This window comes from Oculina patagonica, chromosome 2, assembly GCF_052425735.1.
Source record: "Oculina patagonica isolate OP01 chromosome 2, crgOcupat, whole genome shotgun sequence".
Classification (NCBI taxonomy): domain Eukaryota; kingdom Metazoa; phylum Cnidaria; class Anthozoa; order Scleractinia; family Oculinidae; genus Oculina; species Oculina patagonica.
Genome location: NC_135759.1, coordinates 19,967,358 through 19,980,740, shown reverse-complemented (window position 1 = coordinate 19,980,740; position 13,383 = coordinate 19,967,358). Strand labels below are relative to the sequence as shown.

The window sequence follows — 13,383 nt, the reverse complement described above, 5'->3', positions numbered from 1 at the left end:
GATCAACATTTTCATCGATGCACATCCACACATCCGTAAAACCAAGAGAGGATGATGAACCTCTCTTGGTAAAACAGTCGCACTCCATCTCAGCGAAGTCAAAGTCAAAATTAATTGCAGTTGATCATGAGCTGTCTTGGCTAGAGGCTAAGAAAATTTTGCCAAATAGAGTTCAGTGGAGAGCCCCTAGGGAGTGAAGGAGGTAAAGAGAGAGAAAGAGAGCTCAATGGCTTCTATAAAAGGTTGTACAGAAATCTCGAGAGAATGTCTGTATGGGCTGATATTATTACAGTGCCCCCGTACGTGGTGTGTAGTAATGAAACAATGTGGACAGGGGGAATGAGATACATGTGTATAATAGCGTCAGCTAACAACAGAATTACTGTTCAAGTTATTAAGAATCCACACAAGAACTTTACACTTAACCTGCGAATACAGCCGCTTCGGTAAAATGCCGAACCAGCCTGAAGCAGTAAAAGGCGGTTCCGTTGCCAGGCTACTTTCGATATGAAAAAATGTTCGATATGAGTGAGACATTTGATTGCAGGCAAAACCTCCTATCAAAATTGCACCATTCGCTTTTTTCACGATCCCATAATACATCTTGTTTTATTTAAATAACCCCCCAAAATTTTTGCATAAGCATTGTTTTCAATTTCTCTGGGGACGATTGCACGTCACTGTAAATCCCAAGAGAAATTGAAAACAATGCTTATGCAAAAATTTTGGGGGTAAACAAGATGTATTATGGGAACGGTGAAAACAGCGAATGTCCTGACTAAAAAATACTTCATTCTTTTCTTGTTCCAGCAAGACTGAAGGATATGTTTTTGTCCAGTATACGTAAGGAAAGGGTGCCAATTTTTGTAAATACCCCTGATACTTGTTAAACCATCTGAAAAACCTTTACGAGTATACGTGAGTAATTATTATAAGCTGAAATTTGCCACTGACGAAAGTTGTACTTGCATTTGACAACCTGACCTTTGAAAAAAGCCGTAGACTCAGGCACGTTTCGATCGATTAGGATCGATCCCCTGTGTTTATAATAAAGAACTATAAAATAACACTGCAAAGGTAATTTCCAGCTTAATCCTGCTAAAACCTGTTATATAGTTTTATTTTTCAGTTGCCACCGTACAAAATTATAATTTTCACAGAGAAAACGTAATTCAGCCTTACTTAGTAATTCAGACACATGAATTGTCGAATCTGTGATTCAAGAAAAACATTACCCTCAGGGTAAATTTTGCTGTAGGATAATTTTTTTCTGTGTTATTATTAATCAAAGCCTGTTTAATTATACAGAGCATGACCACGACCTCGAACCTGGCCATTGCGACCTTCCGCTAGAAAGTTCGCAAGCACCACCGTTCATAAAGAACGGGATAAAATTCGGGCTTTGACAGCCACAATGTGAGCTTCCATGCACCATCTCATTAAAATGGAAGTTTCTTTAAAATCTTGACGCCTTTGTCGTAAAAAAAAGCCGGGGTGGGAGGAGTTCAGAAACTTGACTATATGGCATCGCTTCCGAACTTAGAATTTCACGTGCCTCGATTTAGCTTTAGTTTATAGATTATAAATTATTTCCATGAAATCCCAAATATAAAAGAAAAATAACACTTCTGTTTCAAATTTTGATGTCGGTCCAAAAAGACAGATATCCGATGGTATAGGCCCACGAAAACTGGTGCCGGTTTTTTAAATTTTGTCTCAATTACCTTACATGTTACTCTCTCGGCATACTGAAGCGAGACTACAGTCGCCCTTTTCTATGTAGAGCAACAAGGAAGCTTATTATTCCGATGTTTCCCGACATGGTTTTCTGCAGCTGGGTTTGTAATATTAACTGTTCCATTTGTTCCATTGTGTATGTGTGCTAATTGATCCGGTGCAAGAGGCAGCAGAGTTCTCGATTTCTTCTCGTTTTCTCTTTTCTTTACCCCTTCATATATGTGGATTACGAGGTCCTCAAACGCTTCGGTGACGTTAGTAGAATCTAACGCAGACGTTTCCATAAAGAGCATGCCCTGGTCAGCGGCAAACTGACGGCCTCGTTTTGTTTCTACGATCCGAAGATGCTTGAGGTCCGATTTGTTGCCGACGATGATTACGGACAAGTTCTGCTCAGTGTGCTGTTTTAGTTCGGCGATCCATTTGTCGAGGTTTTGAAATGACGTTACCTTGGCAATGTCGTAAACCAAAATGGCGCCCAGGGCTCCACGGTAGTATGCGCTTGTAATAGCTCGATACCGCTCTTGGCCTGGGAAGAGCAAAGATTAAGGTTATTAGAAAGAATTGCGATCTGTGACTGCTTTAGGAGCAAGCGTTATAGTGCATGTAGTATATCAGAGACAGTACATTTCAAGGTTATATTTTACAGTTAGACGAAGCCCCTGTTTTTTGTTAGCAAGTTGTAACAAGAGAACCAATCAGATTCGCGGGTTTCCAATAGAATGTGCTAAGAGCTTTCTTAAGTCCAATTGTTAGTTGCAGTACAGTCGGAGCTCTCTCAACGGACACTCGCGTAAGCGGACAGCTCTACTAACGGCCGCCTTGTTTGAAAACCCGTTTTAACTCCCATACAAACTCTGTATTTTTACATTCTCGTAAGCGGACATTCCCGTAAGCGGCCGCGGACACTTTCAGAGATTAAGACTTAGACTTTTCTTTGTTTTTGAGCTCCCGTAAGCGGACACCCCAAAGAAAATTCTATTAACTAAACAACCTCTGTATCGGCTTTGTTTTTATCATTCAAATTTACATCGCCATTCGTCGCATTGATTTTACAGTAATTACAGTACCATATTTCCGTGTTTTTTGTATTTCCAAAACGGTACTGTATTTATTGTTAGCTGGGCAAACTCCCGTAAGCGGCCATTAATCCCCTTCACCTCTAGAGGCCGTTTTTGAGAACCATTCTCGTAAGCGCCAGCTCCAGTTACGGACACTTTTTTGCGTTCCGAGGGTGTCCGCTTACGAGAGCTTCGACTGTATAGACTCTATTCGGCCAAAACCAAATTACAGAAAATTGAAAACCGAACCGAATAACCAAAACCGAAAAATCGCCTTTTGCTTATTTTTTCTTAAAACCGAAAAAACGAGTGTTATAAGGGGAAAAAACGAAAACCTCAATGCATACCAAAACCTAAAAATGCAAGAAGTGCAAAAACCGAAAAACTGATCTCAGAAAGCCCAAAGAAAACAAAAGAAAAACTGTAAGTCTCGTTCCAAGTCAAGAGGGTGACCCATGTGAATTCACAATAAGCAGTCCTATATGAACTAATTGTGACTAGAAAGGTACCGCAAAACTAAGTATTCCCTTGTTGAAGAGTGTTGGCCATAAATGTCTTTAACTCAAATATCATCAACCATTCCCCCAGGTTTTTTGCTTACTTCTTTACTGTAATTTCCACTATACTTCTAAAAATCGTAGCTGCCGGGTTTTTTTTAACTGAAAGTTGTAATCGGCTAATGATATTGTATTTATAAAGCGCATTTTCCATGTATATATTTAAATGCGCTTATGTTTTCCGACGTATTGTGAGTGCCTATGGACTGTAGGGAAACACAACAGAGTAAGCACGTGTGTAATGATATTGTTGCATAGACGAAAGTGTTCTTTATGTAATTGCATTCCTTACGTTGTAAACTATATACTTGTAGAACGGTCCAAAGGTTGTTAAATGCGTATATTCTTTATATCCGCGGTACATGTAGTCGAACTTCGTTGAACAACGAAGGCATTTTACTTTTGTGTGCTCTCAGAACTAAGCACTTGTTAATTGATGTTGTGAAGAAATAAGTGGATGTAACAACTTCACTCTTACGTAGTTTCGAATAAATTAAAATGATATTAGATTAGTGTTCATGATGTCATTACTCGAATTATCTTTCTCTTTAAAAGTTTCAGATTTAAACTGATACCCTTGCAGAATGAAATTTAATTAACGACTTGCCTTATGTCATATATACATACGGCCTGTTTACTTCGCATACGACACTTTAAAGGAGACATAAAAAATACTTAGCACGTTCTTAACATATTTTCAATTTCAATAATAATATTTATAACTTGCCTGCCGTGTCCCAAATCTGCGCTCGGATATTTTTGTCTTCCACTTCAATCGTCTTTTGAGCCAGTTCTACTCCGATAGTTGCCTTGGAGCCGAGGTGAAATTCGTTTTTGGTGTAGCGGGACAACAAATTAGATTTCCCCACGCCAGAATCACCGATTAAAACGATCTTGAATAGATAATCATAAGAATCTTCAACGCTCACTTGTTGTTGTAGCATAGTACTGTCTGGTACTTATAACTGTGTTTCGGTTTTAACCTTTAGTTTCAAGTACAGAAATTCAGCATTACGGGCAACAAAATACTTCCTCTACCGGTGGCTTGTTCTTTCTTTAAGCATTTGTAAGAATCTGCCTGTTTGAAAGGAAATCGTTAAATATAAGTCAGTTATATAGCTTTCTTCCGTAGCGTCGCATATAAAGACTATAAACAAATGAGGGTTAGTTGGTCTGTAGCTTTCTCTACCGTTTGCATGTACGTGTGCACATTAAGTAACTGCGGTGGCGAAAGTTGCAAATGGTGCAAAATTCAAGTCCTCGACCTGTTTCCTTGTTGTCAAATATAGGAATTACCCACATATTATGCTATGTTTACAATGTCTTTCCGCGAGCGTAACGTACATAATTTTTGCGTGCACCTTTTCACCAACCTAAAACCTGATCGAACATTTCGCTTTCAAATTTTTGAGCTGGTGACTACCTCGGGTAGATATAGAGACCAAGACTAGTTAAATTTGCCTTAGAATTATATCCTTCAATATTTAATAATCTCACTTGCATCTAAATTTAACTTACCTGGGGTTGTAAGCGTATTTCTATTGTGAGTGATGAATCAATTTCAGGATTTCTGTATTTGTAGCTAGTCTGGAAGGCGAAAACTGTTAAAATTCACTTATTATGCTAATTGTGATTTCCTTTTAAAATTGTCTTGTTTTCGCTGTACACTGTAAGCGGTCTTGGATCCACATTTGACGAATTTGTGGTGTCGTTTTGTTGATGACAGCGCCTACTACGAACGTTGTGTATGTTTTGCTTTTGTTCAGTATGCTAATCAAGTTTTATTTTAGTTCATCTTTAAACATGAGGGCAGGAGCTTACAGGTGACCTCAAAAACAAAAGATTTAACCTCAACTCATGGCACAACTCACGTGTCTAATCTCCGGTAGTAAATCAAGTTACAGCGTGACCGGAAAATCGTAAAAAAGGCAAACAATTTAGCTTGTCGGAAAGGTAGAAATAGAAAAAAACGAAGAAGAAGAAAAAAGGGCAAATAAGTCAAGAGCAAAACAAAACTCCACGTGTTAACTCTAATTAATCTCTCGTTTACTTTTGGCAGCTGTCTGGCTGTTACTTAGTTTCAAACCAGGAACTGAAGTTCTTTCTTTTCAACCTATGCAGTCTGCTGATGAATAAAATTTGGCCATAATTTTTGGCCAACCTCGTTCCCAGGGCTTTTCCCTTGGTAAGGGAAAAGCCCTGAGAACGAGAATGAATTTTTGGCCCGGCTCTCTCAGGGCCTGTGAACAGGCTCTCTAGCAATTTATTGAGTGAAAAGGAAACCAGAATTTGTAAGGCAAGCGAGCCCAGCGCTAGTCTCCATCCCCAGCCGCTATTGAGACCCTCGGGAAAGCGGCGAAATCGAGTCTCGCCCAGCGAGCGTGTTGTCGCGAGATCTTCTTCTTCGCGTTCCCCTTTCCACTACGAAGCCAGTTCACAGGGTACCCATCCTCACCATCCCCCACATGACCCCTTCCCCAGAACACATCCAGATCCGTCTCGGTCCCTTCCTGGGCAAATGTAAATGCCGTAAATACCAAGCGTACAGTTTATGTACTGAGGATCCGATATTTTTATAAATCTAATTTTCATGTACAGAAATTATTCATTTTTGTAACATTTTAAAAATTCTCAGCCAAGGCTGTTAAGTTACACCATCTTGTGAAAAAAAATGTTTGTTGGTCGCGAATAGGCCGCAGATTAACCCGGAGACTTTAGTCCGCAAAAATGTGGAAAGCTTTTTCCAGTACAATCTTTCGAATGGCGCGCGAGACGCAAATGGGACTGGGTAGAAATCCGCGAGCAGGTTGACCAATGAGCGCTTTAGAATGTGACGTAAGGGTTCCAAAAACAGCTCGGACATTTTGGACAAGTACAATATTCGTAATTTGCCAAAAATAAAACGCTGAAAGATGCTGAATACGAGGTATTTTGGAAAGGTATAAAACCAGGAGACAACAGTTTATTTCACCACTAGCCTCAACCAGCTTGCTGGAGAGGAGTCGTATTAAACATGGTTTGGAAGGAAGGCGGCAAGTTCGGCATTCATACCGGTCGAACTCTGCGAAAGAATTCAAGGTCTTCTAACCGGGGAGATCGCGGATTTCTGATCAAAACCGTTGCTAACCCAGACATAAACTTCGCCGATGAAGACATCAGGAGATACCTAAAAAAGTTTCAAGTACAAGACGGTCTCAACGATGAAGATGTGGTCAAAGAAAGCCATAATAGTTGCCACTGGCATTTCGGCGGTCGTGGTTTCCAAGATGACCTTGTTTTGTATTCCCTCGGAAAGCGAAAAAGATGGCTCGTGTCTACGGTTTTGAGAGAACAAATTCCCGAAGATTACGACAGTGAAAATGACTATAAAGTGGTTCTTGTGGAAAGGGCATCAATGAATGACTCTTGTTATTACTTTCGTTCTCCGAGACTGAAACGTGGCGACTGCAGCGCGGTGCTGGACGGTGAAGAAGTCAGGAAACCGAAACGAAGGAAGTTTGCACACGTCGGAGACTTGCGGAGTGATTCCAACAAAACCGAAATCTTTTACGAGGTGAACCACACAGAACCAGCCACGTCCTGGCCAAACTACCTGCAGCATGATTGGAGGGAATTCAGAGATCAAGACAAGGCTCGATGCAAACAGAAAGGCAAAAAGAACAAAAGGCGCCTGTGGGGAGCGTTCAGCAAGTACGAGTTGGACAGAGCGTCATGTGAATTCCAGCAAAATGGAATGTTTGATCACGACATGAAATCTAATAGAGAGGAGGAAGAGCAGCTTCTGAATGTGGACAACCACGGTTCCAGTTCATTGGAGGAACCTGACTCTGTATTTGTTGGAAACTTTGATATTGGAAATTACATCTGCGAAGTTCTAACTTCAAGTCCTGCCCCAAAGAACACCACGAATCACGCCAATATACATTCCAACGATGAGGGAACACATACAATGGTAAACACTGCCTCTTCGCAGCTGGTCCATCGACACAGGAAAGGATCTGCAGTTCATATTGACCCTGTTGACAGTCTGCGTGGTTACCATGACAACACAGTTATTGACACTCCAAGCACTGATGTAAATGCTCCTATTACAGCTGAAGGTGAACATGTTATTCACCATAAGGCAGTTTCTGTAGATGTAGACATCGCAAGTGAAAAGCTTGACTCTTGTGCATTGCAGGCGCAATTTGGAGAGATGTACAAAGAGAGTTGCAGTGTGCCACGGCGATTCAGTATTAATTGTCCAACAGATCAGTCCACCAGGTTCATCTTCACATGTCAGTCTAATGATGCTCGGAAAATCAATATTAACAGGACTGAGAGAGTAGCTGTAACAGTTGTCAGTGATTCAGTGCCCTCCAAAAAATCTCACGACTGCAAGGAATTCTTGAGTAATTTCTTTGGTGTCTTTGAGCAAGGGAGCAGAGTTGAAGAGGAACCGCCATGCAGTGCTATCCTTGATCAAAGCCAATGCACCTCTGATGGTCACCGTCCCTGCAGAGTAGCAGTGATGCCGTTTGATTTGCTGTGTGATGTTAACAGGTGGTCATACAAATCGTCCATACTAAGTCTCGCTTTGCCAGACGATCTGAGCAGTAACACACTGTGCAGTGAAACCACGGCCGATGAAGAATCTAAAGTTCCTGCTCTGCCTGAGACTGTTGTGTGTGAAATCTGCTGCTGTGAATTTTATCATGATGCTTGTGATGGTAAGAATAACATTTCCATGTCATAGTTTTTTCCTTGCTTTTATAATTATAAAAATGTACCTGTATATTATAAAAACAGCAGGGGTATGTTACAGAATGCAGAATGACGGTCAGCGGGTTTGATTTTGGTAAGCTTCACCCAGGTTTGCTTGCAGTTAGCTTTCACTCTGGTTTTGCTTGTGGTTAGCTCTTTTGGTTGGTTAGGGCGTTATACTATCTCCATTTCGTCACCATCATTCTATGTTCACTTCTGCAAAATACCCTTGCTGTTATAAAAATTCACCCCATAATTTCTAATGTGCACCTCAATACATGTGTGTTTTGGTCACATCATTTTGGGGATTGAGATGAATTGACTCATTGACAATTTATAGGCAACTAAGTTTACATTCATTCATGCCTCAGAATTATACTCAGTTGCTATTTTCGTACAGGGGAACAAAATTCACCAGTCACTTCTCTCGATCCATTTCCAAGAGTTGTCAATATCTGCATCTTGACGATATCAATTTTACCTTATTTCTCAAGCAGATTTGGATGACGAAAGTAATGAAAACTATCAAGTTATATCTGTGAGATCAACATGCAATCAATTTGACGAATACCAAGTACAGTAAAACCAGACTGAGTTTAACGTACAGGCACCAAAGGGGAATAAACAAATGACTGCATTATGAAGATTTCTGTATTAAAGAGATACTGTAATATAAAGGTGTCTGTATCCCGGGGGGGGGGGGGGGGTGCACTCAAAAAAGTTTTATACCGGGAGGCTCCGCCCCAAGCTCTTACCCCTTACCCTTTTATATACCATTTTCACAGAAATTGTACCCCTTTCGTATACCTTTTACTCATTTTCATGTTGCGCTTTATAAATTAAAATTATACAGCCATAAAGTGCGTCTGTTCGAAATATTTTAATTCAAGGCCCTTTTAAAAACCTAAATGACGGATTTAATACATACCCTTTCATAATTTTATACCTAAACTTGTGAAATCCCTACCCTTTTATATACCTGAAGCCTGAAAAAGGTACCCCTTTTGGGCCAAGCCTCCCCGTATAGGCCATTATATGGAGTACCCCCCCCCCCCCCGGTGTCTGTATAATAGAAGTATATACAAAGAGAGGTTCCACTGTGCAATGTATTAATTTCTTTGCCGAGTCTAACTGCTGATAATGGTTGCTTTTAGAAAAGAGACCTGTGGAGTTTTCCTGTACTGCTTTAAAGTCCTGTTCACACTGGTTCTGCAATGAGTGCTGGATAGAATACCTCTCTGCCCAGCTACAACAAGGCAAGATTGTCATAAAGTGTCCAGCTTATGACTGCGATACTCCAGTTGATGATGTCACTTTCATGGGACTTCTACCCGACAAGTTCCTTAAGTTCCTGACCATGAGGCAAGAGAAAACTATAGAGGTGAATTCTGAGTGGAAGTGGTGCCCTGGGGACAAGTGTAACCTGGTTGTCAAGGCAACCTCACTCAAAGATGCTAAGGAGACAAAGGGAAAAGTTGATCCAGTACCCGTATGTTGCCAGTGTGGACACAGATGGTGCTTCATGTGCCAGGAGGAACCTCATTGGCCAGCGTCATGTGCAGAGGCTGCATTCTTTCGCTCACAGACAGAAACCTACGAAAAGCTTATTAGAACCAAAGCTGGTGGAATAACTTCAGTAAATGTTAAGAGATGCCCTCATTGCCGTTACCCTATTGAAAAGAACAAGGGGTGTCCTCATATGTCTTGCATCATGTGCAAGGGAGAGTTTTGCTGGACCTGCCTCAGCAACTGGGCCAGTCATCGCTGGGGTGCTGACTGCAGCAAAGGCATGAAACAAGAAGAGGAGGTGGAACTTGTGAATCACATTGGATCAACCCGGTTCAATACGCACTTGCGAGTTGCCTTTGTGAACCGTGTTGCAAGAGCTGGTCCCATCTTGTTCCAAAAGTACAGTGCTGTCAAGAAGCTTGAAGAAGTGTTGCAATCTTATAATGAACTTTTTGAAAGCAGATTTTGTCAGGGAAAAGGTTCCATGTCGTCTGCTACTGGTCTACTGCTTAGCTTGTACAATTCTCATGAAGTGCCTAAATACCTTAAAGCTTCAGCTGATTTCAAGTTTCAAGCTCATTTTGTTGTTGAGGGTGTGTCCATCTTGATGGCAGTTTCTAAAACAAAGAGTTGTCATGAGAAGCTTAGAAGGCTTGTATCAACCCTGCTGTTTGTTGTCGACAGGTTGGAGGACATAGCCAATAGCAGAAAGCTTTACTCAGAATATGACAAGGTGCACTTTAAGAGGCTTATGAAGGCTGGCAAGCAATGCATTGATTGTATAAGAAAACTTTGCATCAAAGCTCATCAAAACTAAATGATACTTGTTTTCGAACAGTCTGAGGTACATGTATATGTACGTATGGGAACTCAGTTGTGTTTTTGGACTTACGTTGGTGACATAAAAAATAATCATTAATTTGTCATCTTGAATTGTTAAAAATTGGAACATGTCGTTTCTATTTTTGTAACAATAAAATAAAATTATAATTAATTATTTATTGGAATATCTTGTGAATATCTTGACTTTGTAATGTAAGTAAATAAACTCCCTGGTTTCGAAGGGCTGCAAACAGTTTTCAGAGAATCAACTAATTAGGGTTACAGGATTGCAAAGAAATTATCTGTACCCATTAGCAGATCACCTACAACTTAGAGTTGGTAAAAAGTTAACCACATTTTAAATTTTAACATTGTGTTGTTTCAATAATTATCCATATCTCCCATTCAAAATGTTTTTGGTTTGAACTACTACCCCACCCCTCCTGAAATTCTAGCCCCCACCCTACCCCTCCCTAAATTCCAGTAAAGCTTAACAAATGCTAGCTTTTGAGACCCGTGGCCTGAACAAGAGCTGAGTCAGTCATTCTGTATTTTAAAGAATCTTTTTATATGACCACCCGGTTGCGGTTGGTAATCAGACTATAAAAAGTTTCCACTGAACGTGGGGAGGTCAAGATAAATACCCTCATACAATAGTACTGACCCCAGGGGGGGGGGGGTACTCCGGGATCCAAGTGACGGGAATGTGCGAAGGATTTTTTTTGGGGTCGAAATTTTCGATTCCGGGATTTTTTTGGGTAGGGAATTTGGCAGGTATTTTTTGGGGTGACTTGATTTAAATAGGGGATTTTTTTGGGTATTAAAATCAAACTAAAGTGCCTTGGCGCTGCCTTGGCAATTAAGGGGTAATTTGACAAGGGATTTTTTTGAGCGTTTTTTTTTTTGGTCCAGGGATTTTTTTGGGTAATGTTGGGAGACTTTGTCACTTTGATCCCGTAGTACCCCCCCCCCCCTGGGGTACTGACAAGGGAACACAATGGAAAGGGAACCAGGTGGTCTAAATAGTTCCGGACTCAGACAAAAAAAAGGAAATCCAGCCCCTACTTTAGACCCAAACGGCTACAAAAACGCATCCCTTGCGCACTTTAAAAAAAAGGAAAAAAAAAAAAGTATAGTATAATTACGCGTATCTGTGAGTCCCAAGCCCGTCTAGGCTTTTCTCGATTATGCTAGCATTTTTTTCGCATTTTTTGGGAAAACGAGCATTTTTTTTCGTTTTTTCTTGAAAAAGAATTGCTAGCATTTTCTGTCATTTTTCATGACTGTGATCCAGATTTCAGAACTCAGAAGGATAAATAATCCTAAAGTTTCACAATTTTGATTACTTAATTTGATTGTTTTCTGTTTGTTTCGACTGTTTGTGCGTTGTGTTACTTGTTTACTTGTGTTGTGTTACTTGTGTGTGTTTTTTTAATATTTTTTTAATTTTTTTAATTTTTTTTGTTATAAACAAACAATTATTAAGTATCACCTGTTGTTTACTGATATGAGCATATAATGTAAGAGTTTGTACGTTTTGTTTGAAATAAAACAAAGCATTCTTTGGAATTCAAGTGGCATTTTTTAAAGAAATCAGGCATTATTTTAGCATTTTTTTGGCTTTATGCGAGAATTTCTAGTAGCATTAAATGCCAGTTTTACTAGCATAATTAGGGCTTTCCACAAGTTGCTCGATATTTCCCAAAAAGTTGCCCGTAATTTCTCAAAAAGTTGCTCAAAAGTTGCTCCCAAAATCCAAAACGCTGCTTCTAATCAAGAGAATTTCTCTAAATATATGCTAATTTACCTTTGAGGGTAAGATTTCTAAGCAGTTTTATGCAATTTACAGCAAAAGCAGTATCTATATAACATATTAAGGGCAAAACTTGTTAAATAACAAGGATTTCTTTAACTCGGAAAAATCGTGAAGATATCAGTGACGTCATGTTTGCTGACGAAGTTTGTAATGTTTTTACGCAAAATGAGCCGAAAGTTGAAATGTCTTCAGATTCTCCTCAAAAGTCTTCGGTCAACTTCGTAAATCTTCGGAAACGTTCGTATTGCCTTTGAACAACACTCGGATAATCTTCGGAGATCTTCGGTCGGAAATTGCTTAAAATACAACAAGTTGCTCGAGAGGAAAAAAGTTGCTCGAAGGGGAAAAAGTTGCTCGAATCATGAAAAGTTGCCAAAAAGTTGCCGAGCAACTTGTGGAAAGCCCTAAGCATAATCGAGAAAGGCCTAACTGCCCGTCCCAGCAGTTTTCTGTACGCGTTGCGTTCCTACTTAGCTGGGGAACCGTCGAACCCAGGTCGAACCGAAGGGAGACTGAAAACGAAATAAAAAAGAAAGATGGCGACCAAGACAGTCCGCAGCAAAAGCGGTGCTAAACATGGTACACCGAGGTACGTAAGGCCATAAAAATCGTTTGATAACGTTAGTTAAGTTAAAAATACAGTGTTTTTTGTTGTGTTTCTGAATGACAGTCGTTCTGGTGAAACTGTGCCTATGCATTGACTTGTTTTGGTAACGCAAGTAAACCCACTAAAACGCACGTGTTTATTTGTGTACTACAAACTTGAAGCTACTTGAGGTTAATTGAACGTCAGCTTATTGGAGTCTTTTAATCCATGTTTAAGCTGCTGAAAACGTTTTTATAACGTTTAAAAGTAGAGTACTCATCGAAGTGTTCTTATAGCCAGCCAGCTATAATAGGAATGCTTGTTTTAAACGGCTTTATACTTCTTTGGAGTAGTAAGGGTCGATGTTCACGAGGATTATACAAGTGGAAAGTTTACGAATTTCTTGTATTATTGCTAACCAAAGGGACGTTTAGGAACTTTTATGGACAGCAGGGACTTATCATAATATCAAAAATATGGCAGTGATTGGTTAAAAAGGTTGACGTCTGTGCAGTCGAGCCATGTAGCCCATACTGCCAGAGCTTTATATCC

The 13,383-nt window shown here is 40.1% G+C and overlaps 3 protein-coding genes across 3 annotated transcripts in view; 2 read left to right on the top strand and 1 right to left on the bottom strand.

Annotated features, from left to right (window-relative positions):
• Window positions 1–1,081: 1,081 nt before the first annotated feature.
• On the bottom strand, window positions 1,082–5,116 carry LOC144643416 (ras-related protein Rab-11B-like). Its single transcript, XM_078502670.1, has 3 exons — window positions 4,874–5,116; window positions 4,083–4,433; window positions 1,082–2,266 (listed from the first exon to the last, which is right to left on the bottom strand). The coding sequence occupies exons 2-3, from the start codon at window positions 4,297–4,299 to the stop codon at window positions 1,776–1,778; spliced, it is 708 nt and encodes a 235-aa protein (XP_078358796.1). The 5' UTR covers window positions 4,300–4,433; window positions 4,874–5,116; the 3' UTR covers window positions 1,082–1,775.
• Window positions 5,117–6,211: 1,095 nt separating this feature from the next.
• Window positions 6,212–10,614, top strand: LOC144643415 (uncharacterized). Its single transcript, XM_078502668.1, has 2 exons — window positions 6,212–8,064; window positions 9,253–10,614. The coding sequence occupies exons 1-2, from the start codon at window positions 6,369–6,371 to the stop codon at window positions 10,422–10,424; spliced, it is 2,868 nt and encodes a 955-aa protein (XP_078358794.1). The 5' UTR covers window positions 6,212–6,368; the 3' UTR covers window positions 10,425–10,614.
• Window positions 10,615–12,741: 2,127 nt separating this feature from the next.
• The window catches only part of LOC144643434 (protein RRP5 homolog), a 59,738-nt gene continuing 59,096 nt past the window's right edge, over window positions 12,742–13,383 (top strand). Inside the window, exon 1 of the mRNA XM_078502688.1 lies at window positions 12,742–12,834. Within this exon, the coding sequence (XP_078358814.1) occupies window positions 12,782–12,834 (53 nt within the window). The 5' untranslated portion in view covers window positions 12,742–12,781. The remainder of the gene's footprint in view (window positions 12,835–13,383) is intronic.

What these genes read in the sequence shown, in the direction of transcription:
- LOC144643416 (XM_078502670.1), bottom strand. Translation starts at nt 4,299, where the DNA reads ATGCTACAACAACAAGTGAGCGTTGAAGATTCTTATGATTATCTATTC. An exon ending in GCAGATTTGGGACACGGCAG is followed by an intron (nt 2,267 to 4,082) that starts GCAAGTTATAAA and finishes TGCTCTTCCCAG; the next exon opens with GCCAAGAGCGGTATCGAGCT.
- LOC144643415 (XM_078502668.1), top strand. Translation starts at nt 6,369, where the DNA reads ATGGTTTGGAAGGAAGGCGGCAAGTTCGGCATTCATACCGGTCGAACT. An exon ending in TTATCATGATGCTTGTGATG is followed by an intron (nt 8,065 to 9,252) that starts GTAAGAATAACA and finishes GGTTGCTTTTAG; the next exon opens with AAAAGAGACCTGTGGAGTTT.